The 26,524-nt window shown below is 44.0% G+C and overlaps 1 protein-coding gene across 3 annotated transcripts in view; it reads right to left on the bottom strand.

The window, feature by feature from the left end:
• Window positions 1–26,524, bottom strand: part of Slc35f2 (solute carrier family 35 member F2) — a 51,881-nt gene that overhangs the window by 2,681 nt on the left and 22,676 nt on the right. For all 3 annotated transcript variants that reach the window (XM_042280949.2, XM_076576285.1, XM_076576286.1), the window contains 6 exons: window positions 16,126–16,301; window positions 13,016–13,143; window positions 8,272–8,431; window positions 7,063–7,219; window positions 5,870–5,922; window positions 3,947–4,101 (listed from right to left, as the gene is read on the bottom strand). In XM_042280949.2, coding sequence (XP_042136883.2) covers window positions 3,947–4,101; window positions 5,870–5,922; window positions 7,063–7,219; window positions 8,272–8,431; window positions 13,016–13,143; window positions 16,126–16,301 — 829 coding nt within the window. The remainder of the gene's footprint in view (window positions 1–3,946; window positions 4,102–5,869; window positions 5,923–7,062; window positions 7,220–8,271; window positions 8,432–13,015; window positions 13,144–16,125; window positions 16,302–26,524) is intronic.

Raw genomic sequence — 26,524 nt, 5'->3', positions numbered from 1 at the left:
GTGTACTTGGTCTTCTTTGAAGCAGAATTGTTTCTGAAGTTCAAGTTTAAATCAATACAGTTACCCCCATTTATCTGTGATCTTTCAGTTTCAGCTGCCCACAATCCACAAGGATAGGCCCAGCACAATAAGAAATTGTTTGGGTTTGGTTTGGGGGATAGTATTGTTGTTGTTGTTTTGAGACAAGTTTTCATATAGTTTAGGCTGTCTGTCTGTGAACTCACTAAGTGCCAGGATTATAGTCATGAAACATCACACCTGACTTAATCTTAACCCTCGTAAGGACTGGATCCGCCTCCCTGAGACAAGGCAGCCATCCCTAGATTGGGTGATGACATAAACCCAGGGACACCCTGGCATGGCATCACACACCTGTAATCCCAGTTTGTGGGAGGTAAAGGCAAGGGGGCTTGAGATTTCAAGACCATCCTGGACTTGAAAGACATAGAAAGACACCCTATATCAAAATTAAATAAATAAATAAAACATAGACTCGAGAGACGGCTCAGTGGTTAAGAGCACTTGCTGATCTTTCAGAAGACCTGAATTCGGTTCCCAACACCATGTCAGACATCTTACAACCACGTGTAACTCCAGCTCCAGAGGATCCAGCATCCTCTCCTGTCCTCTTCAGAAACCCACACAACTGGCAAGTATACAAAGGGATAGACATACAATCATACACACATGCACAAAATAAATTAAAAAAATGAAATAAAATAACAGCAAAAGCCAATGACAATGACAAGCTGGACAGCTGGCTCACTTTCCCACCGTGAGCTTTTAAGTCTTACATCTAGTATTTAGCATGCTGCCCAACACATCAGTGATGTCTACTGTTTGTAGGGGTCGGGGGATGACTCAGAGACCATTAGAGGAAGTTAAAGCTATTTAATGTGCCCTTAACTTTTTTTTCCCTTTGAGATTGAATCCCATTATGTTATTCAAGCTGGTCTGGACTTCTTGGACTCAGGAAATACTCCTATCTCAGTCCCCCAAGTAGCTGAGACTAGATGCTAAGTTCAGTGCTATTGCACCCAGATTAGTAAACTTTTAAGATCAGAGTTTTGAAAGTTATTCCTGCTTTCTAGGAAGTGTTCATTAACCAGTGGGAAAGCCCGTATAGTTTGTTCAACACGGGTCCTATTTAGTGATGTTTCCAGTGTCCTGAGAATGTCACTTCTAGCTCTTGTGTCGCTTCTTTGAAACAGAGAGACTGAGTGAAGGGCGTAGGTCTCCAGAAGCCTTTCCCCACTTTTAATTCAATCCTTTCTGTCAGGGTCTGCAACAGGAGGTTTCTAGAGACTATTCTATTCAGCAGGTATTCAATCAGGATCAGTACCAGAGATGCCGGGTGCTTGAGGGCTGAAACAGGGTAAGTTTTAAAAAGAGAATTTAAGCCTCTTTTTAAAATGTTTGCTTGGAAAAAAAATATGAGCCAAAGTTATTTCAGGGACTGTAACTTTTTAAACTGGTGGCTTGCAAGAGTCTGTCTTAGAGACTACATCCAGGGGACAGGGTATGGTTCAGGGGTAAGAGAGGTAGCTGTGCAAAACATAGGACTTAAGTTCAGATTCCCAGCACCCGCAAAAAAATCTAGGTGTGACCCATCAGTCTGTCATCTCAGCACTGTAGGGACAGTGGAGATGGCAGGGGCCCCATGTTCTGTGAGAGACCCTGTCTCACGGAAATGAGGCACAGAGCATGTGTCCTCTTCTGGCCTCCACACATGCATACATACATGCACACCCACACAAACTGCATCTCAAACTTTGAAGATCGTGGTAGAGCTGCCCTTTGCTCTCTGAGTCTTCAAATGGCCTTTGACCAAAAACAATAAAGTCTGATATCAAAGTGAGAGCTGCTAGACATGCAGAGACATGGTGATCATGTGATGGCATTCTCCCGTGTTTGCGGTCATATGCCCAACAACAGGACACATAAAAACACTTCTTCATGTTAATGTTAGGAGCGAACAATGAGAAAGTATTTGGTATCTTAGGCTGAAATATTCAGAGTTTATGAAATAAAATATTTGTTATGATTCAAATATAATAGGTTGTGACAATTGTACCTTGAACTGGAAGGTTTTATTCTTTTATCCTTATCTCTGCCTGGACATTATTTTGCTCAGAGCAGGAAATAAAAAGCTAAATTACTAACGATAATATGGTTGGTTAAAAAAATAGGAAAAGTGGGGCCAGGGGAAAAAGCTCAGCAGGTACCTGCAACCCCAGTTCCTAACAACTGAGTTCAACCCCCGAGACCCACAAAAGTTATTTCCTGACATCTTCAGGTATGTGGTATCACATGTGTGAGCACACACGGGACATCTTCAGGTATGCCATGTCACATGTGTGCACACACACAATAAATAAATAAAATGTAACCATGTGTTTTTTTTTGTTGTTTTGGTTTTTTTTTCGAGACAGGGTTTCTCTATGTAGTTTTGGTGCCTGTCCTGGATCTGACTCTGTAGACCAGGCTGGCCTCGAACTCACAGAGTTCTGGGATTAAAGGCACTGCCTGGCCATAATCATGTTTTTTTAAATATAGAGAAAAAAACCAAACAGGTGAGGGAGGTCACAGACAATGACTCCCCTAGGTTGGAGTCTCCTTAAAGAGCATCCTCGTCCCCTAGAGGGCCACATGCAGCCTCAGCACCAGAGAGCAACACCCTCCCTCCCTGCCCTTACAAATTCTCATAGGAATATATGTATATACATATACCCATACAGTAACAATTAATAGAAGAAGAGGCCATTTGAGGGAGAGCGGGAAGAGAATAGGGAGGGCTTGAGGGGAGGAAAGAGAAGAGAGAAATGTTGTTATTATAATCCCAAAAAGTAAAAACCAAAACAAAACTGGGCCTCTCATTAAAACTATTTCTCTGATTCACTTTAACCTTTTTATGGGATGCTACCAATAATCTATAAAGACTTTGCCAGTGTTGACTGAGACATTCCTTCACCAGCAATTATTCAAAGACAACAGCTGGCTCCTGTCCCACGTCACTATGCAGGGTAAAAAAGGTTTTTCACTTGATTCACACACTTTTCAGAGAACCCAGTGAGCTTTAGGTATCAGTAATTCAGACAAGCATTGCGAATTCGTGGCTGCTAGTTCCCAGGAAGAGAATAAATCAGCCCCAAGCATTCCTGTTTGAATATCTGGAAGGGAGCCAGGTGTGGTAGCACATGTCTGGAATCCTACCACAGAATGTGGAGGCAAGAGGGTCCTGAGTTCAAGGTCATCCTCTTCTACACAGTGAATTTGAGGCTAGCCGAGGCTATATGAAACCTTGTCTCAGAAAACTAAGAAAAACACTACCAACTAAGATGGAACCATTCCAATCACACATGCATGATAATATGCCCATCTCTCCTACCCTTCCACCAGCTACTTCAGACCTTCTGTTTGTGCAGAAACAGTGAACAGAGACTCTCTGAGGATCCAGCCTAAGTTGGATTGTTTTTCAAGGTCAATAGCAGCTGGAACATGTGTTAGAATTTCTGAAGCTGGTGTTCTCAGCCCTACATCAAAGATGGAACCTGCCATATTTCATCACTTTGCAAAGCCTTAGAAGGGCAATTCTTCTCTGGACCAAGTTCTAAGCTGTACTCGGTAACCATGAAGCTTGTCCAATGAGAGTATTACTAAGAGGAGAAGACAGTTCTATTCTGAGATCCAGAACCTTAAGAAAACTTGCTCTAGAGTTGGGGGTGCATCTCAGTTGGGGGAGTGCTTGCCCGGTACGCATGAAGCCTTGGGTGCCATCCCCAGCAATGTATAAATGTGTGATGATGGAGCAGATGTGGAAGGTTCTCCCCAGCTACATAGTGAATCTCAGGCTAGCCTAAGACAGCCGAGACTCTATCCCAAACAAATAGTAAACTTGTTTTAAGCCCCAAATGTTTTCTTATTTGAACACAATCTATTTTGTTACCTTATATTCGAACAGAAAAAGGCCAAAGAAAAGGCTGTAGAGATCAGCTGTCAGGATGCCCAGGTTGACGGAAGTGGCACTGGTGACCTTAATCACCAGCGGCATGAAGCTGTACAGGCAAAACATGCAGAGGGCAAACGCCACAAACAGCAGGGCTGTGAAGAAATGGAAGAGCTCAAGTTATGAAGAGACTGCAGAAGGCAACGGGCTTGGGGTCTGGATGTTCCACCAAACTTCCTGATCCTTTGTCAAACTCCCCGTGACACTTCTAACAGTCGGCATTCTAAAAAGACGACAAAGCTTCCTGAAGAAACAGTAGCCATAAACTAACAAGTTGTGAAGATCCAACAGGGAGTCAGATGGTCAAGGCCATAAAATCTTCCTTCTGGTGTGACCGAGTCAGCAGCCCATCTCACCCTGCATCACCCACCCTCCCAAGACAAAAAGAAAACTGCGATATAAAAGTTCAACAAAAGCCAGGTCAGTATCGTGTCAAAAAAAGAAATCCCTCGCTGGCCTTGTTTTTATCTGGTTGGTTGGTCAGATGTGGTATGTATGATTGGAGTCACAATAAAGTATTTTTAGCACATCAAAGGTAGACATTAGAGCCACTATATTTTCTTCAGCCCATTGAATTACATGATCCAAGACAGAACAACTTTATTCTCCACTTTAGGACAGTGCTGACCATGCAGATGGCTACAGTAGCAATGTCTGTTTTGTCAGCAATTTTAAACCACATCCTATGCTCAACACACATAAACACACACACACACACAATCACACACATACATGCACACACACACACTCACACACACAATCACACACATACATACACACACACTCACACACACAATCACACACATACGCACACACTCACACACACAATCACACACATACATACACACATATACACACACACTCACACACACAATCACACACATACATACATACATACATAAACACACACACTCACACACTCACATACACTCACACACACAATCACACACATACATACACACACATACACACACACAATCACGCACATACATACATACATACATACATACATAAACACACACACTCACATACACTCACACACACAATCACGCACATACATACACACACACACATACATACACACACACACATACATACACACACACACACTCATATACGTGCACGCACTTTGGGGACATCTAAGATATTTAATTTCCCTGAATTATATAAGCATGGCATACAATCTTCAGCAACATTTATGTATTATTTAACTACTTCCTGCTCATCATTAAGGCTCATATCTTCCCTAACTATCTTAAACCTTTATTCCCATAAATATCAAAAGCGTGGAGCAACAGGAGGCAGCAGATGGTTACATCCATCCATCACTTGAGGTTATTGCTCCACAAGTGACATGAAGCCCATGATAAACTTTACAAGTTCAAGGACCTGAGATGTAGATTCATTTGCTTGATAGCTAGAGTGTTGAAGGTCAGTCTTGGTTCTATTCAGAATTCCTAGGAAAGAAAAGCTATTTCTTACCAAGATTAAGAATGAATTCTAGCCGGGCGGTGGTGGCGCACGCCTTTAATCCCAGCTTTAATCCCAGCACTCGGGAGGCAGAGCCAGGCGGATCTCTGTGAGTTCGAGGCCAGCCTGAGCTACCAAGTGAGCTCCAGGAAAGGCGCAAAGCTACGCAGAGAAACCCTGTCTCGAAAAAAACAAAACAAAACAAAACAAAACAAACAAAAAAAAAAACAAGAATGAATTCTAGGGGCTTATCTACTCAGAACAAGACACCACTGGTGTGAGTTCCCAAAGTTATGAAAATATGATTAAAATAAAGTGTTCATTTGTTGGTATGCAATTTTGTCAGCCAAAGGTCAGAATATTGATTTTAAAAGTCATCATTTAATTACATACCAATTTTCCAGTCCCAGTGAATCCTGGCAATGTCCTTATATTCCACAATCAATCTAAGATCAAAACAAGAGGCTATGTAAAGATCCACATTAATTTTTCTTATTTTATAGAGATAGTTTAGCTGCTGCAGTTCAGCTAAGGTAAAGGGTTATGTTGAGTTCTCTCTCTCTCTCTCTCTCTCTCTCTCTCTCTCTCTCTCTCTCTTTCTTTCTTTCATAGAGATTATTCTGGCTCTGCTTCCCGAGTGCTGGGATTAAAGGCATGCACCACCACCACCCGTCCTATTTTTTTTTTCTTAGAATATAAAAATATCTAGACAGGCATGTGGATTGCACTTGTAATCCCAGAACTCAGGAGGCTGAGGCAGAAGGATTGCCATGAACCTGGGCAGCATAGTGACTAGCCTGAGCTACAGTGTAAGATCTTGTCTCAAAAACCAAACAAATTTAATAATTAAAAAAAAATAGAATCCTCTATTAGATTTTTATCAAGTTAGTTATTTAAAATGTAATTTTTGGTTAACAAATATTAGTAGTTAGAGAAAGTGATCAACTATCAAATATTTTCTCATTAAAAATCATTTTAGATTTATTTTATTATATGTGTATGAGTGTTTAGCCTGCATGTATGTCTGTGTACCATGTGTTTGCTGGTACCCTTGGAGGTCAGAAGAGGGAGTCAGGTCCCCTGGAACTGGAATTACAATGTTTATGAGCCATGATGTGGGTGCTGAGAACTGAACCTCTGGGGTCCTCTGGCAAAGCAGCAAAAGCTCTTAACTGCTGAACCATCTCTCTAGCCCCTAATTTCTAATTTTAAAAAATTTAAGTTTGTATGTTAAGTAATAGGTTTCATTTTGCCATTTTATTTTTATTATATTTTATTTCTCGTGTGTGTGTGTGTGTGTGTGTGTGTGTGTGTGTGTGTGTGTGCCACACACATGCTTCAGCATGCAGTGGATGTGAGAGGACAACTTGCAGGGGTTTCTTCTCTCTAACATGTGTGTCCCAGGAATTGAACTCAGGTCATCAGGCTTGGCAGCAAGCATCCTTACCTACTAAGGCATTTTGCTGGCCCTTTTTTTCATATATTTCATATATATATCATTATACTTCATTATAATTCATCTCCCCACCCTGCCCCCACTCCCTTATTTGTTCATTTTGTTTTTATGAAAAAATTTAGATTCTTACAGCTGTATGCCACTGATAATTGTTCCAAATAGGCCCACCATTCCTAAAAACTCCTGTCTGCTCAGCTTCTTCACGATGTACTCTTCACACACATTAGACACAGCATACAGGGAAGCCCCAAGGAGGACCAAGATGTCACCAATCAGAACATCACTCCCTACAGGGCATTGAGACACAAAAAGAAATCTTTTGTCAACAGGTAAGCCAGGAGTTACCAAACTCTGTTCATTTGAATAAAACTTTATTTAATCCTAGTTTCTGTAAGTTTAAAGGCTCTTGTCCTTACTGTCTGGCACAACACTGCTATGATTTTCACATTCTGACTCCCTGGGACACCAACAGACTGGAGGATGGTAGTGTATACCATCTCAAAAGAAAGCCATTTAAAAACACGACAGATTGATGGACTGTATTGAAGGGGTTTGTTTAGAACTCTAGGAAAGAATGCTTGGTAAGGGAAGTGACTTTCTCTTGAGTCAAGGAGACCCTGAAGTTACTACCATGGAGACTGGATAACTTCAGACCTGGTTGGACATCCATGTTGTCTGTTGAAATATACCAAAGCATTCAGATCAACAGGCATTAAAAAGGTTTCCAGCCAAGTCCCTTTTTTTATTTAAAAAAAAAAAAAATGAAGCATTGCTGAGTATGGCGACAGGTATGCTGTCCCTCAGCAACTGGGGGCTGAAGAAGGATCCTGAGTTCAAGGACAGAAGGGAAAGAGAGAGGGAGAGAAGGTGGGGGGGAGGGAGGATGGGAAAGAAGGAAGGAGGAAAGGAAGGAAAGAGATAGAGAAGAAACAGAATAAAAGGAGGAAGAAAAGGAAACAGAAAGAATGAAATAAAAAGGGAGAGACTATAAGGTTTTGGAGTAACTAACCCAAAATGTTTGAAGCAAAAGATGATTTCTCCAAGTATATTTGAAATAAAGTTTTAAACATGCATGGATGGGAAAATGCAGTTAAAAGGGAGAAATAATCGCCAAACCAAATATTCAGCAGCAAGTGAGCAACGTGCTACAGAGAGTGCAGAGTGCCTGGGAAAGCACACCAACACCCCACACTGATGAGGAGCCAGCCCAGCAAACGGGCGTGCACCTGCTCACAGCACGGACTCCTGCTCACCTTCCAGAGTTCCCCCATCACCCACTTTCTGCCAGTGTGACTTCGCCAGACCGACCCGAAAACACACTTCCGTGGCTGAGTCTCACCTGAATTATCTTCTCTCCCTGCTAATATATCTGCACCAACCATGGTCCCTACACCCAGCAGACAGACAAACACGGCAATGAAGTGGATCACTTTGTATCTTGCCCGGAGAATAAACCAGGAGAGAGCCATCAGCACAGGTATCCCAAAGCAATCCAAGAGCTGCGGGGAAGGAAAGCAAGCAGGTTCAAACATCTCAGCAGCTTGTAATTGAGTAGTCACGGGAGGAAGTGCTCCTGGAACATCGACTATGGCCGGCCCTGCATTGCAAACGCTTTACCTGAGCTAACTCATTCGATCCTCACAGTAACTCTCAGACTGGAATTGCAAACCTGTTTCAGATACACACACAAAACCCCAATGGCTAAAGAGAGATTAGTTGTCCCAAATGATACAGTTCAAAGTCAGGCTGGGCTGTAGCTCAATTGGTAGGGTGTTTGCCTAGCAGGTACAAAGGCCCCATTTTGATCTCTAGTACCATCTAAAACCAGTACTTTGGAGGTAGAGGCAGGAGGATTAGGAGTTTAAGGTTATTGTTGGTTATACAGTGAATTTTAGACCAGCCTGGGATACATGAGACCTGTCTCAAAACAAAGAGACTCAAGGGCTGTCTATTCATTTTGTCCCGGACCCTATGCATTTCCCTCTGTGTTTATTCTTAAACTCAGGAGACAGAGTCTCCTTCCAGTACATCCATTTACACAGTCAACAGGCATTTATTAAGCAAGCCCAGTGTCCAAGACTCTATAAGAGGCTTTGGGTATCAGCCCAGTGACAGAGTACTTGCCTGGCAAGCACAGGGGTGTGTGTGTGTGTGTGTCTGTCTGTCTGTCTGTCTGTCTGTGTCCATGTGTGTATACCATAAGAGGAGCTGGGAATACAGAACTGAACAAGAGAGATGTAAGTCCCATCCTGAGCAACATACACTAAACTAGACAGACATGAAATAGAAATCACGAAGTCCAATATTTAATTGTAATTGAGCAAAGTGCTACCAAGTACAGGCTACTATGAGGGCCCAAACAGACACCACCTCTCTGACAGTAGAGTTCAGTTCTACCATGTGAGATACAAGCTTGCTCCCAGCGTGGAGTCCTGTTCATCTTTAGCATATGTTCCTCTATCATTTGGGTCCATAAGATACTTGCTATACCCCTCATACTGCCCATCTGATCAAATGGGGACAGAGAGCACTCAAACCGTAGCGAATCCAAAATCAATGACAAGAATAGAGAATTCACTTACTCAGTTCTTAATATGACTTTGCGTGTGTGTGTGTGTGTGTGTGTGTGTGTGAATTCAAAGATAAAATATACTGAAAATTGTTTTTTAATTGGGGGGGGGGGGGGCGGTACGGGGATGTGCCGGCCAGAAGAGGGTTTGAGTCTCCTGGAGCCGAGTTGCAAGTGATTGTGAGTCACCTAATGTACATCCTGGAGACAACTCCAGCTGGTTGCAAGGGCAGCAATCGTTCTTACCCACTCAGCCATCTCTCCAACCCCTGAAGGATAGCACTTGATATATTAAAGTATGTCCAGGAATAAGTGTAAATGTATGCCATACACTGGTTACATTCCTGAAACTATATTCATTGCTCACTCTCTGGGGTTTTAAGTTTGTCCCTGGTTCTCTCCTCATTTAAATCGTGGGCAAGACAGAGCCTTAAGCCCCAAGCAGTCTGTTGGGATCCTGTCTAAAGCAGTTTATTGTTTGTTTCCATGGCAATTCGAGGCACTAGAGGCCTGCATACCTCCAGTGATGGGCCCTGGTCATCCTTTCGGGAGCCTGCCTGAACAACAAATCACTAAGCAATGTCCTGGAAGACATCAGGAGAATCCAACCATAATGGCTTAACACAGTCTGAGCTGTATTTCTTATGTAAAAAAAAAAAAAAAAAAAAAAAGTAAGAAAATTCCACTCTAAAAGCTGTCACTGGAGACTTCCTACCCAAAAAGCACATCTTCACATCAAATCTAAATTTAATCTCTCTCTTAGAATCCTTGGTGGGGCAAGACTATGAGGGATCTGCTTATATCATGGAAGAACACAGAGGCTTCAGCCCAACCCTGTCTCTGAGTGATCTCCAGCCAGCCAGTCCCTGAGCCAAATACAAAATGCTGGGACCAGATCCTGTGATCTTAGGTCCCACTCTGAAAGGCCATCGCTTCTTATCTGACACCTGTCACCGTGGGCCATGTGTCTACAGGGACTTCTTTTCTGAATGTTTTCTTGGGGGTGGAGGTCTTTTCCTTTGATGCTTCCTGTTCCAAAAGTCTCGTTTAATGTAAGCTTTAAAAATCATCATATTGTCCCACTGAACAGAGTACTAATAAGACCCTAGTATAGGAGGAACACAGATATAAAAATGACTTTGACCAGATTAGAGGTGAAATCATTTCATCTATGATCACATTGGGAAGCACGCTTGCCTGGTTTTCACCAAGCTTGCCTTTTCAAGGTAAAATAAGCTCTATTCTGCCTCAGTTTCTTGATAGTTCCTAAATTTTGGAGATCTAAAGAACCTACTTTTGTTAGGACAGTGAGAAAAATGAAACCTCAACAAGTTACAGGAAAAGGCTAGAGAGATGGCTCAGCGGTTAAGAGTACTGGTTGATCTTCCAGAGGACCAGGGTTCAATTCCCAGCATTCCTGTGACTCACAAAAACCCATAACTCCAATTACAGAGGGTCTGATGCCCCTTTATGGCCTCTGTGAGTACCAGGCACACATAGGTGGTACAGAAATACATACACACAGGCAAAACACTCATATGGGGCAGGAGAGGTGGCTCATCAGTTAAGAGTACTTGTTCTTCTTCTTCTTCTTCTTCTTCTTCTTCTTCTTCTTCTTCTTCTTCTTCTTCTTCTTCTTTTTCTGAGACAGGGTTTCTCTGTAGCTTTTGGAGCCTGCCCTGGACTAGCTCTGTAGACCAGGCTGGCCTTGAACTCACAGAGATCCACCTGCCTCTGCCTCCTGAGTGCTGGGATTAAAGGTGTGCACCACCACCGCCCAGCAAGAGTACTTGTTCTTGCAGAGGACCCAGGTTTGGTTCTCTGTATCTACATGAAGGCTCACAGCTGTCTGTAATTCCATTTCCAGGGCATCTGACACCCTCTTCTGGCCTCTGAGGGCACCAGGCATCTACATAGTATACACTCACACATGTAGTCAAAACATTTACACACACACACACACACACACACACACACACACACACACACACATTAAAAACACCAAAAGATATGCAATAAAATTTAAATTAGAAAGACTTGTAAGAGGAGGGCCAGGGAGAATACAGCTTGGTGAGTAGAATGCTTGCCTAACATGCACAAAGCCTTGGGTTCCATCCCTAGCTAGTATTGCATAAGAAGAATATGGCAGTGTATACCCATAGTCACAGCACTTGGGGGGTAGGGGCAAGAAGACCAGAAGTTCAGGATCATCCTCAGCTACAACAGAGACCAATCTGCAACACACAAGACCCTGTCTTTAAAAACATGTAAAGCTATAGAAACCAGGCACAGTGACTCCTACCTGTAATCCTGGCACCTGGTGGGAAGCAGCTGACAGGGGAGAATTGTGAGCTCAGGACATAGTGAGTACCAGGCTCTCTGGGCTACCTTACAAGACCCTTTCTTGAGAAGCAAAAGGGTTACAGAATCACTGAACGCTGAAGTCTAGATCTGACAGTGGAATGTCTCACCTTCACCTCCATTTATAGAGCATTTGGCTCTTAAGGCAAGTTACGTGACATGTTCCATGGCTTGCTAACACTAAGGACCCAGTCTTTCTCAACTCTACAAGGTTGAGAAGTATTGCTAGGAAGGAACATTTTCCTTTCGACCCAACAAGAATAAACCCAATAACGGGATGGAGAGATGGCCCAGCAGGTGAAGCTACTTAGTGGGCAAGCGTGGAGGCCCAAGTTCAATGCCCAGAACCCAAGTAAAGGTGGGTGGAAAGAGCTGACTCCAGAGCTGTCACCCGACCTCCACACACGAATAATAATACATCATTTTAAAATGAAATCTAGGGCTGGAGAGATAGCTCAGTGGTTAAGAGCATGTAAATAAGACTGCTCTTCCAGAGGTCCTGAGTTCAATTCCCAGCAACCACATGGTGGCTCACAACCACCTGTAATGAGATCTGGTGCCCTCTTCTGGCCTGCAGGGACACATGCAGGCAGAACACTGTATACATAATAAATAAATAAATAAATCTTTAAAAAAATATAAATAAATAAATAAATAAATAAATAAATAAATAAATAAATAAATAAATGAAATCTGTGAAGAACTAGGGACAAGAGCTTCACTGGTATTGCCACTTCCCCCTAGTGTATCCAGTAGGCTCTGCCAGGGGCTCCTATGTCCTGACTGGCTTACAGACCTCCAGCTTTGCAGTACAGAACCACACTTACTTTTGTGTTTGAGCCAAACACACAACAGAACTGTCAGCATTACGACGGCAAGTGCCAGCTAAATATTTACCCTTATTTTACTCGGCACTGTTCTAATCTGCTATAGTGTGAGCAGCCTGGGAAGTCATTAACGTGTATACATTGTCAGTGATTTCCGGAAACGTCGTGACTCAGCAGAGCATATGCTGTACTGGAAAACACCTATCATCCACCTGTGTTTGGGGCTTCTTCAAATGCACAGGTTTCCGATAAAATTAGATGAACATATATGAGCACGTGTTCTCCTCTAGGAAGCATAAAACCCAAACGTCCAAACTCCCTCTTACCTGGACACTGGTCAGAGTTGTGTACTGGTATGCTCTGACAATCAGATAATTGGCTTCCACATCGGCAAGCCCCAGGAGAGTGTATTTCCACCATTTTCTTCTTAAAATCTCTAAAAGGTTATCACTGCCTGGTTAAAAGAAAGCTGGGTGAGTACATGTTACCCATGACATGACACATACCAATCTGTAGACCAGAAAATCAAAACAAGGGTCTCTTGCGTACTTCAAGTGTGGCCTGTCCTAACGTCAAGTACCCAGAGGGCAGACGCCAGTGCCGTCACCATCAGCTGTGTCTAGTATGAAGCTGGAGACTGTGCAGCTATGCAAGGAGAAGGCAGGAAGAGAGCTGGAGAAAAGTGAAAGTATACATAAACTAGTCAGGGCTGGGGAGGGAGCTCAATGGTAGAGAGCTTACCTAGCATGTACACATCCCCAGCACCACATGAACCCATCATGGTGGTACACAGCCGTAATCAGAAGGCAGAGATGGGAGCACCAGCAGTTCAAGGCCATCCTTGGCTATATAGGGGATTAAAAGCCAGCCTGGGATACCTAAGACCCTGTCTCAGACAATAATAATAAATAATATATCCCTTTATGAGCATGACTGAAGCCATTTCTGACAAGCCACAGACTATTCTTGAAAAGTGCCCCGTTTTGACAAACTAATTGGTTATTGAACCCCCTTGCATGACTTTCTTTGAAGAAAACACAGCAAGGTCATTCTTTAGAAAGAGACGTACTTTCAGCTGGGCAGTGGTGGTGCACACCTTTGATCCCAGCACTCGGAAGGCAGAGCCAGGCGGATCTCTGTGAGTTTGAGGCCAGCCTGGTCTACACAGTGAGTTCCAAGACAGGCTCTAAAGCTACACAGAGAAACCCTATCTTGAAAATAGAAAAAAAGAAAGAGACATACTTTCAAGTGAAATTGAAGCCAGTGATAAGCTTAGGAAAAGCTTCAGTGGCATCATTAACAAATGCTTTTTAATCACCCACACACAGCACAATTCTACTGCTTTGAATTAACTCATCTTTGGATTCACAAAAGACAAAGAGTTGGCACATATGTTGGGGAGGCTTTGTGGTAAGATAATCTATAAAGTAATAGCGGGGCATGGTGGTAAAAGCCTTTAACCCCAGCACTCAGTAGGTAGAGGAGGGTGAATTCAAAGCTCCAAACCAGCCAGGCCTGCATAGCTGAGATCCTGTCTCAAAAAACAGCAACCAAAAGAATGAAAAGTAGTAAGAATCACAACGATGGTAGTTAATACTGTTAGCCTGACAAGAGCTAGAATTACCTAAAAGACAGACCTCCAGGCTCCATGCCTTCTCCGCCATGATGGGCTGTCCCCTCGAACTGTGAGAGAAATAGACCCTTTCTCCCTTAAGTTGCCTTTGTTAGACATTCAGTCACAGAAATGAAATTCATACCATAGCCAAATGGTAATCGTTTCTTGGCATCTTGGCTAAGATTAAGTACAATAACTAACTTAAGTAGAATAAGTTTTTTTTAAAAGACCAATTATTAGATATTGGTGTTTTTATTTATTTAGTGATTCCCTTAAAGTGCTGTTGTACTGCCTATGGCCAAGCATGACTTCACTTGCTACCTGGAACAGAATGACCTGGAGACATAGCTGAAACAATGAGTCGTTGCCCTTAACAACCAGCTGGCTGCCACTTACGCTTCAGGGAAATCATGCTTGCTTGCCTGCCCCATCTTGCAGTTTTAGAGTATAAAATGAGAATACAAACTGGACCCAGCAAGGAAGACTTTCAGCTGTCCTGGCTTCCGTCCACTGGGGTCATCTCCCCTCCTCCACTCTCACTGGTGTTGGAGTGTTTGTTCCAGAAAGATTCCTGCAACATAACTACCACTAAAACCCAGTTACCAAGAGGGTTCTGAAAACTCAGAGCACATGACAGCCATGGCTTTGAGGGACCACACTGATGTGTTTGTAAATGACACTGACTTCCTGAAGGCACGTGCCGCCCAGGAAAGCGGAGTCCAGAGCTATCACTTGTTTGCTCGTTCTGCCCACCCCCACCTTGCCCTAGAGATCTTGCCAACTGTGGTACCTTAATGTGTTTCTCTAATCTCACAATGGCTTCTATTTCCTACAGTAGTGGTAATAATTAATAGTAATAATATTAATAGGCAGGTCTGGCGGCTATAATCCCAAGGAGGCTGAGGCAGGAAGGTTAAAAGGTAAAAGAACAACTTGGCAAGATCCTGCCTCAGAATTAAAATTTAAAAAGGACTGGGGAGATGGCTCAGTGGTGAGAGCACTGGCTGCACAATCGTGAGGAGCGGAGTTCAGATCCCAGAACCCACGGAAGAAGCCGGCATCCAGCACACATGCCTATAACCCCAGCTCCAGGGTAGGTGGAGTCAGGAGGATCTCTGGGGCTTGCTGACTTCCAATCTAGCTGGAAAAAAAAACACAACTCTAAGCTGGGCGTTGGTGGCGCACGCCTTTAATCCCAGCACTCGGGAGGCAGAGCCAGGCGGATCTCTGTGAGTTCGAGGCCAGCCTGGGCTACCAAGTGAGCTCCAGGAAAGGCGCAAAGCTACACAGAGAAACCCTGTCTCGAAAAACCAAAAAAAAAAAAAAAAAAAAAAAAACACAACTCTAAGTTTAGGGAGAGATCCTACCTCAAAGAAACAGGAGAGAATTAGAAGAGAACGCCCAGTGCCTTCTTCTGGCCTCTATGCATACCCCAACACCCATGCATACATAGACTCACATGGACACATACACATAGGTAATAAATAAATTAATCTTGAAATATACAAAGAGAGGACTGGGGACAACACCATAGATTCAATTCATAGTACCACAAAACAAAGTTATGAATCTTGCCACATAGAAACAACACTGACTCCCTTAGGGAGTAACAGCATAGTAGTGGTTTTAAATGTTGGAAATAGAAGTACTGCACCCTCCTAGTCAGTTTATGTCACACACACACACACACACACACACACACACACACACACACACATCACATGCAAACATGTAGACATACATACACATGCAAAAAAGGGGGGGGGTTAAGAAGGAAAAGCAAAACATGTATGGAACAGATGGTTCCTACATTTGACGTACCAGATCGAAATGCCAGAATCACTGTGTAGACCAGGAACAGCAGGCAGTAGTTGATGAAGCTCTGAAGCATGGGCGTGTTCACTCTGTACTTTTCCGCCAAATACTGGCTGGTGATGGCTGTGCCACATATACATAAGGACAGCATCTGGCCCAGAGCTATGGTCTTCAAAATATCCCTAGAGAATAAAGGAAGGACTTGGATCGGCTTGCAAGAAGCTGCAACTCACACATACATACATTTTTGGTTATAAACACAATATGAATTACTGTGGAAATATGAATTAGTCTAAATTTTATTCTAATAATTATTCTAAATAATTGTTCTTTATTTCTTTGTGCACATTTGTACAATGTGTGTGTGATGGGTCTGTATGTACATGTGTGTGTGCACTTTCGCGGCATGTGGCGGTCAGAGGACAACCTTGGCTATCTCTGTTCCTGTTCTGCCTTCGTGAGACCGGGTTGATTTATTGTCTCTCCACTGTGTACTCCCAGCTAACTGGCCTACAAGCTTCAAAGACCCTCCTGTCTCCAGCTCCCATCTCACTGTAGAATCACTGAGATTACAGCTGTCCATGACTGTGCCTAACTTTAGGTAGCCTCTGGGGATTCAAACTCAGATCTTTACACTTGCCTAGCAAGCACCTCACCCACTGAGCCCATTGAGTCATTTAATTTAGAGGCACAGTCTCATGTGGCCCCCAGCGGGACTTGTACTTGCTGTGGAGTGGATAATGACTTTGAACTTATGATCTGCCCACCACTACCTTTGCTAGGGTTACGGTCATGTACTACCATATCCAGTTTATGAACCCAGAGCTGCATCCAGTAGGCAATCATCCTACCAACTTAAACATATCCTAAGCCTCTTGGATTCATCTTATTGATTATTTCATGAGCACAAAAGTCGAATTAATAGAGTTTGAAAGATTATATTTTTATTCTCTTTTTCTCATAACCTGCCCCAATTTCCAAGGAGAGTTACTCTGTCATTCACTGGGCATCCATTTAAAGATCATTTTGTTTCCTTGGCTCTTCATGGACTAGTGGTGTGCGGTGAGGTATATGATGCATGTGCTCCTACACACACACACACACACACACACACACACTAAATAAATGTAAAAATGTAAAATTTTTTAAGAAGTAAAAGAGAGGAAGTGCCAGGAAAACGGCTTAGCATGTAAAGGTGCTTGCTGCCAAGCCTGATGACCTGAGTTCAATTCTCAAGACCCACATGGTGGAAGGAGAGAACCAACCCCTGAAAGTTGTCCTCTGATCTACACATACACACCACGGCCGTCATGCCTGCCCCCCCCACACACACACACACACACAACACACACAATAAAGAAATAAACATTTTAAATAGAAGAAGACTGAGGCAGAAGAATTGATCACTCACAGTTCAAAGACAGCTTAAGCTACATAGTGAGTTCCAAGGTCAGTTTATTTATTTAGTGAGACCCTGTCTAAATAAATAAAAGGGAGAGAAATAGGGAGAGGAGTTTGGGAAATTAGCAGCAGTGGAGGGCAGGGTATGTATTAGTTAGAGTCAAGAAAACTTAAACCTGTTTGGCAGACAAACAGAAGACAGCAAGAATAAAACTGAAGATTGACAAGGACGAAATTTAAGAGACATGAAAGACAGCTCTTGGAAGGGTCTAGAAGGAACCAGGCCTGAGCACACTGCAATGTAATCGAAATGCCCTCTAAATCAACACTTTGGGGCAGGGCAGGGAGGGGGGTGAGAAAGGGTCTTACTATGTAGCCCTGGCTGTCCTGGAACTCACTCTGTAGACCAGGCTGACCTCGAACTCAGAGATCCACCTGCCTTTCCTTCCACCACACCTGGCTTGAATCAATACTTCTTTTTTTTTTTTTTTTTTTTTGTTTTTTTGTTTTGTTTTGTTTTTTTTTTTTTTTGTTTTTTTTTTGTTTATTTATTTATTATGCATACAGAAGAGGGCACCAGATCTCATTACATATGGTTATGAGCCACCATGTGGATGCTGGGAATTGAACTCAGGACCTCTGGAAGAGCAGTCAGTGCTCTTAACCTCTGAGCCATTTCTCCAGCCCCCGAATCAATACTTCTTAAACTTAAATCATTGACATAAAATTCATTATAAATGAAGCTGAGAATCAATCTAAGTTTTCAGTTGTCCATCCTGACTGCACACTAGGATTGATGGGGGAGCTGCTCTTAAGATACTGACTGCTGGGGCTGGGGCTGGGGAGCCCGGTGATAGAATGCTTACCTAACAAGCAAATCCTAGGTGTGCCTTTAATCCCAGCACTCGGGAGGCAGAGGCAGGCAGATCTCTCTTGAGTTTGAGGCCAGCCTGGTCTACAGAGCGAGTTCCAGGATAGGCTCCAAAAGCTACACAGAGAAACCCTGTCTTGAAAAAACAAACAACAACAACCAAAAAAACAAAACAAAATCCTAGGTGTAATACATAGTACCTCAAAACTAAACAAATACCCCACTAAGATCAAAGGCTTAAAGAAATGTAGCCACAGAATACTATAAAAAATATGGAAGAATTTTTAAATATTACATTTATTGTGTGGTGCATACTCACCCAAACACCTGTGGCAGTCAGAGAACAACTTGCAGGAATCTAGTCTCTCTTACCATGTGGGTTCTGGAGACTGAATTCAAGTCACCCAGTTTGGCAGCAAAGCAACTTTACCCCCGAGCCCTCTCACCAGTGTCCCCCGTCCCCCCAGTCCCCGTCCCCCCGCCCCTTTTTAATATTGACCGTTGGGTTCTGTGGATGTGGCCCAGTTATGCGCTGTCCCTACAAGGGGTCCTGTGGCTTGGGAGGCAGTGACCCTTTCCTAACTGCTCTCCTGGGGCACCCTCTCTCCCCAAACCCAGCCTCCACACTCCAAGAGTCCCTTTCTAAATTCTGATCTAATGGAATCATCCCTCGTCTACAGCCTTAAGTGGCTCCCCTCTGCCCTCACATGAGGGCCCAGCTTTTAAAATGGCTGACAAGGCCACCCAGTGTCTGACCTCTGTGCCTGGCTCCAGTTAAATCTAGAAATGTTCTTTCTCGTAGCTGATTTAATTGTCAAATTTTCTTTTCTTGTTTTCCATCTCTTTATGTATCTATTTATTTTTGCTCTGATAAAGGGCTCATGTAGCCCATGCCGATCTCAAACGTACTATGCTATAGGATGCCCTTGAGTTCCCGATCCTCCTGCCTCTGCTCCCCAGCATGGGGAGTACAGGCAAGCAGCACTTTATGCAGTCCTGGGGATAGAACTCGGGGCTTCATGAATGCCAAGCAGGCACTCTAGCAACTGAGCCACCTGTGCCCCAGCCTCACCTGCTAAAATTTCTTACAGGACATTTAGCATATAACGAAAGTGTCTCCCGGGTATCGGTTCGAGGACCAGCTGCAGATGTCAAGTTCAATGAAGGCTGGGTACCTTTTGTAAAATGGTGTAATGTTTTCATATAACCCATGCACACCCTCCCGTGTGCTGCAGCATGTCCAGATCTACAGTGCCTAATACAATGTCCGTGTCATGTAAGCTGGTATGTGCTTGCTTCTCAGGGTCTAGTGCCAGGAGATCTGCACATGTTCAGTATACATGTTATTTTTTTTTCCTCAATACTTTTAAATGAAATTGGTTGACTCCATAGGGTAAAATGTACAGCTATGGAGAGCCAAATTTCTAACGTGTAATCGGTATGTACTGCCTACCTGGGGCCTTAAGAAAATACTAGCAACACCAACACTCTTGGTCCCCCCCCCCCCCCAGTTATTGTTGGACCTTCCCTAGGGGTAAATACTTTCGAAAGCTTGCTGCTTACTATTCTCATCCATTTCAATAACATTCGTGTAAATATCGCTAGCGGTAAACTGTAGCTTTCCATCTTCCTCAACATTGAGAAAATTCTATTAATTCTTTACCTCTTTTTCCTTTTCACAACTGTACAGTATTTTGCTGTGTGACTCTATCACACTTTATTCTTTTGTTGATGGATATTTTGGTTAAATTCCAAGGTTTTGTTGTTCTTGTTTTTAATAAATAATGCCTCTTGCATAGGTTTCCTAATCACATATCTGGTTTGTTTGTTTGTTTTAGCAATGGTACAAAGGGGTCATGGATATGCTAAGAGAGAACTCTCCCAGGCACTCTGGGTTATCTGGTGAGAACCACCTGAGGCTTCCTGAAAGAGGCCAGCTTTTGCTGTGGCTTCAGTGTCCCATGGTGACTTCCTGTGTGTCATCGAGTTTAAGTAGTTACTGTGAAGGACACTCTGGTGCTAGGATGTAAGCATGCCCCACTTCACTGGTTTGCTAGATTCCTCTTCAAAAAGTTATCCTTCCCTGTGGTTTAGTCTCTTGCAGCCCCAAAGAAGGAGCTGAAAGGATCTGCACCATTCAAGAAAGAGAAGGGTGTCATGAACTAGCCAATCCCCACTAGGCCGTTGAAAGGAGTTTTCACCAGCATGAACATAGGATTGAAACTTGCTCCCAGAAGGTATGACTGCTTTCCAGACATTTCACCTCTACAGGCCAGGGCACGAGCAAGACCTGAGGGAGGCTACCTCTCCCTCTGGAGCTCGCCTCACTGAGGGGGCGTGGTTTGCACTGACTGGGGCTGAGGAGGCCCGTACCCAGACAAAAGCAGCTAAGGCAGCAACCGATGAAACTCAAATCCCCTTGGGTCTTCCTGTCCCTCCCACCGATTAATGTCTTCCCAAATTTGCATCTTCTCCCCACTCTCCCTGGAACCCTCTCTACCACTCTGCCCAGCCTTCTCTCCACAGGGTTGTTTAGCACAGCTTACATTAGGAGACCTCTTCTTCAAAGCCCCGCCCTCACCTTGCCTTAGGAAGTAACCCATCCTGGCCTCTCTCCTCTTATCGCACCCCTTCCTCAAGCAAAACCAGCAAGTCGGGTGGGTATTCACAGTAGAAAGCACAGACAATCCAATCAAGCCCTGAGAAGCTAGTCAAACCTAGACTGTGGGTCATAGCCCATAAGGGACTTGAAAGCAACAAGAAACGGGAAATAGGTGAGAATAAGAAACGTGGAGGCACTGAGCCCTGCTCACGAACTGGCAGAATTCCTCCAGCCAGCTCATTTTTGTAGTCTACAAGAGCCAATTAAGCCAACTGTCCTCCAACAGTTAAAAGTCTGACTGCCTCCTAGAAGAGAGAGAGTGTTCCAAATCGAATGCGGAGATTTAAAGTTACAGAAACGCTCTCCTGGCTCCAAATCCTAATGACCTCATCTATAATGGGGCGGGGGGGGGGGGGGGGGGGGGGCGGGGCTGGACAGAGAGAAGCTGGAGTGGGTGGAGTGGGTGGAGGTTTAAGGAGAAGGGAAATCAAGAAGGCCTAGAACACCGTCAGGCCCCACATGCATACCTGCATGTTACCAAAAGGGGCCTAGTGTGGAAGAATTCTGAGCAGACTCCACACCACACACAACGCTCCCCGGCTAAGGGAGGCTCCCGGAAACAACACGCGTCCCACTGTGGACTGTATCCTGTCACAGTCTTTTCAGACAGAGGTGAACTTCAAAGGGCCGGAAGTGCTCTGCCTGCAAGACGGACTTCCCAGTTTCTGCCTGCTCGCCCTGGGAGCAGGGCCTCCAGGAACCCAGGCACCGCCTGGAGGGGCTTCGAAGGTAGAAAATGGGCTGAGTTTGTTAACTCTCTGCTGCGCTGCTGTTGACAGATAGTCTATGAACTTGAGAACCAAAAAAATGAAAGAAGAAAAGCATTACCCCCTCTTCTTTCTTCCAGAAAAGTCTAAAGTACATAGCTTAATATCTCTTCCACTTCAAAACACAGTTGTGCGTTGCTTTTAAGCAAAAATATACTTCATTTTATTCACTCAGTAAATTCTTTTAGTTTTTTATTAATATATAATATATATATTGATCACATATAACACTGAGTTTCATAATATTTTGATCATATTTGTCCTCACTACCCTCTCTTAACCCCTTCCTCTTCCTAACTAATCACCTTCCCCGTCATGCTCATGTGGGGGGGGATGTGGGTGTGTGTAGATGTGTATGAAAGAACTTAATTAGGGTTAATTACAGGAGTATGGGCAACTTGCCAGTGGCTACACCACTGATGAAACTATTTCTCCCTTCCCTAGCAACTATTAGCTGTCAACAGACCCCCAGGGAAGATCAGGGCTTTGGGAGTCCCTCCCACTTCCATGACAGAAGGTTGATAGGCCCAATCATGTTCAAGTCTTGTGCAGTTAACCATGGCTGCTAAGAGTTCAAGAGTGCAAGAGTCACGTCATGCCCGGAAGACAGCATTCCACAACACTTCACCCCCTCCCTCCTCCAGCTTCTAACATTCCTTCTGCCTCACTCAGTAGGTTTGTCAGTCAGCTCTGGATGTCAGCGTATACCAAGCCCAAGGAATCTAGAACTTCTTCAATGTACGTATTGTCCATTCCAGGCTCTTTCCAGAAGCCCCTGGACCACAGTACCCCACAGATTCCTTATGGCTCACACTCCAAAACCCTAAGTTCCAAGAGCAGGACACTGCAGCCTTCGTGGTCAGCACAATATCTGCACGGAATGCGCGTTTGTTGCTGCTGAATATCCCTAAGTTTCTGTCTCCATGAGGATCTAGAGCCAACCATACAGAAAGGATACAATGGGAAAGTGGGAACAAGAGCTGTGCAGGCAGCCAAGGGCCAGAACTTCCTGCAGAAGGTTCCTAGCGGAAGACAGGTTGGAATACTTCCTGGTGAGCTTCAAGGGAAACTGGAGGAAGGCTACCATTTGGTTCTGTGCCTAATTCAAATGCAAACTTGACACAGTATACATAAGAGACAGACACAATGACCATCACCCTGTCCCCAGATCTTCTTCACAATGACCATCACCCTGTCCCCAGATCTTCTTCACAATGACCATCACCCCTGTCCCCAGATCTTCTTCACAATGACCATCACCCTGTCCCCAGATCTTCTTCACAATGACCACCTTCCCTGTCCCCAGGTCTTCTTCACAATAACCATCACCCTGTCCCCAGGTCTTCTTCACAATGACCACCTTCCCTGTCCCCAGGTCTTCTTCACAATGACCACCTTCCCTGTCCCCAGGTCTTCTTCACAATGACCACCTTCCCTGTCCCCAGGTCTTCTTCACAATGACCACCTTCCCTGTCCCCAGGTCTTCTTCACAATGACCATCACCCTGTCCCCAGGTCTTCTTCACAATGACACCTTCCCTGTCCCCAGATCTTCTTCACAATGACCACCTTCCCTGTCCCCAGGTCTTCTTCACAATGACCACCTTCCCTGTCCCCAGGTCTTCTTCACAATGACCATCACCCGTCTCTAGCACTTCTTTAATGTAGCTTCAAGTTGGGCCAGATGTCCTTTACTTGGATGTATATTTCAAAATCATCAGAGGCTAAAAAACAAATCAAAGTAATAGCCAAAACTTCTGCTTACAGCAACTTGACCAGATTGTCAGGAAGCAGAGTCTAAACCCCAGTGGGTTTATTTAAGCATCTCCTAGAGAAGTATAAGACAAGATGAGAAAGGCAACAGCTTGATTAGTCCCTCCTTTTCATTTGATTGTTTAAAGTGGTCCAAATGACCGGTGAAATGGGTCACTTGACTGTGATCCATGGCTCCCCTCCACTTCATGTCTCAGTAAATCTGTGTTGTCAGCTCAAGACAAAACTTTAAAGCTGAAAGACATCTATGAAGTGTAGCTACTTTGGGCAGACTCAAAGCCCCATCTTGTCCACCACCTATAAACACCTCACGGGGGATAATAACTTTCTGTACACTTATTTAAAGAAAACTGAAGAGAAATACTCATTTAGCCAAGTCCTCACACTTTACACATAAGCCACCCAGTTCTGTTCCTAGAGCATTTTAATTATACTGTAAACAAACTCAATTAATTCAAGTAGATTTTTCTCTACACAGCATGATGATTGATCTTCATTGTCAACAAGAGTGAATTAAGATTCATCATGAAAATATACCTTTGGGTATTGTGGGTTTGAAAGGAAATGGCCTCCATAAGCCCATGGGGAGGGGCACTATTAGTAGGAGGTGTGGCCTTACTGGGGTAGGTGTGACTTTGTTGGAGGAAGTGTCACTGTGAGGGTGGGCTTTGAGATCTCAGCAGCACCAGCTTGTAAAGGGGCACTCTTTATTTTATGTACATTGGTGTTTGCCTGCATGTGTGTCTGTGTGAGGGTGCTAGATGCTCAAACCAGTGGCTCACTGTCTCTTCCTGCTGCCTTCAGATCTGGATGTAGAACTCTCAACTACCTCTCCAGCACCATGCCTATCTGCATGCTGCCATGCTTCCCACCATGATGGCAATGGACTAAACCTTTGAACTGTAAGCCAGCCCCACTTAAAGGTTTTCCTAAAAAAAAAAAAAAAAAAAAAAAAAAAAAAAAAAAAAAGTTTTCCTTTATAAGAGTTGCTGTGGTCATGGTGTCTCTTCACAGCAATAGAAACCCTAAGACAGGTGTGTCCATGAGAGTTTTTCCAGAAAGGTTTAATGGAAGAAGGAAGATCCGCTTTGAGTGTGGACAGCATCATCTCACGGACTGAATAAAAGGGAGAAAGTGAGCATAAAGCTTTATGGCTCTGCTTCCTGACCCCAGATGCCATGTGCACAGCGGCCTCCTGCTCTTGCCACCATGCTTTCCATGTCATGACAGCCTCAGACTGTGAGCCAAATGTACCTTTTGTCAGGCGTTTTCTCACAGCGACAAGAGAGGTAACCAATGCGCACAGTGAATGGCAACGTAGGTGGCTGATTTTCCATGAACGTTCAGCTATGGTGTTGACAGGCACAGCTCTAGCCCAGCACCTTTTGATGTTGAATGGGATGTGAACCACCTGAATACCTTTGTCAGTTGCCCTGAGATTCTCTGTTTCAAAGAAGCTAAATGCTGAGGCCCACTAAAAGAATAAAGAATGTTGGGGAAACGGCTGATTCCAGAACTGGGGTAGGAAGTGAACAAAACAAGCTTGGGCCATACTTATCAAACCAAAAAACATGAGGTCTGGAAGCAGCTGGAAGAACGGGCCTTCTAGGTACGGTAAGGATGCTGCAGTGGGCTGAGACATAAAATGTCTGCACCTGGGGATTAGCAGCACCAGCTTGTAAAGGGGCACTCTTTATTTTATGTACATTGGTGTTTGCCTGCATGTGTGTCTGTGTGAGGGTGCCAGATGCCCTGGAACTGGAGTTAACAACAGACAGTTGTGAGCTGCCATATGGGTACTGGGAACTGAACCCAGGTCCTCTGGAAGAGCAGCCAGTACTCTTAACCACTGAGCCGTCTCACCAGCCCCTACCCTGCCTTTTCTATCCAAATTATGTTCCATGAGGTGACCAAAGGATGGATGAAGGAGGAGAGTTTGTATAAACTCTGGAAAATTAATGATGATGAAATAACAGAGACATGATCACTTTTTAAATCATAATCTTAAAAAATGGCTATAAATTAGGCATGGTGGCATATGCCTTTAATCCCAGAACTTGAGAGGCAAAGGCAAAGTGAATCTTTGTGAGTCTGAAACTAGTCTGGTCTACATAGAGAGCTCCAGGCCATCAGAAACTACATGGTGGGACCCTGTTTTCAAATAGACACACACACACAGAGTTTTATGCGCTTATGTGTGTGTGTATGTGTGTGTGTGTGTGTGTGTGTGTGTGTGTGAGAGAGAGAGAGAGAGAGAGAGAGAGAGAGAGAGAGAGAGAAACAGGATCTCATATACCCCAGGCTGACCTCGAATTCATTATGTATAATCCTCCTGCTTCCACCTCCAGAGTGCTGGCATCACAGCCCCTCATCACCATGCCCAGTGACAAGATTTTTCATACACACTAAAACTTCACATATGTGTGGTCTCAGCTATAATTATATCTAGTGTGGTAACACTCATTTGCTCTTGCTAATCAGGAGTTCCAGTGTGTGATCAGTTAAAAGACAGAGGAAAAAAATAATTTCATTATTCACAAATGCAAGGATAGGAACAATGTGTAGCAATCTTTCAAAAATAGAATTCCTACATTCCTAGCCAAAATAAGAAGGAAAAACAAAAGAAATTTGTAATGGAGGAAGACCTAAAGTTAAACAAAGCATCTGTTTCTGTCCGGATTCGTGTGCAAGTCTCAGGCCCCTGAAAGGCAGCTTCACATTCATCTCGGGCTGGGTGTAAATCAGTAAGAACTGGCTGGATGGACCACAGCAAGGCTAACACTGCAGGGAGAGCCAGGCTTTCCGAGGGTTACAGCGGCCCATCCGCAGCAAACGGATGATGGAGCTTATGATGGGTCCTAAGACAAAACCACTCTAGAGTGCAACCCAGAAACATGTTGTCAGGAACAAACGAAGAGTGATCTTGGTCATG

This window comes from Peromyscus maniculatus, chromosome 7, assembly GCF_049852395.1.
Source record: "Peromyscus maniculatus bairdii isolate BWxNUB_F1_BW_parent chromosome 7, HU_Pman_BW_mat_3.1, whole genome shotgun sequence".
In the NCBI taxonomy this organism is placed as follows: Eukaryota; Metazoa; Chordata; class Mammalia; order Rodentia; family Cricetidae; genus Peromyscus; species Peromyscus maniculatus.
The sequence above is the reverse complement of the archived record's forward strand: the minus strand, read 5'-3'. Positions and strand labels throughout refer to the sequence as shown.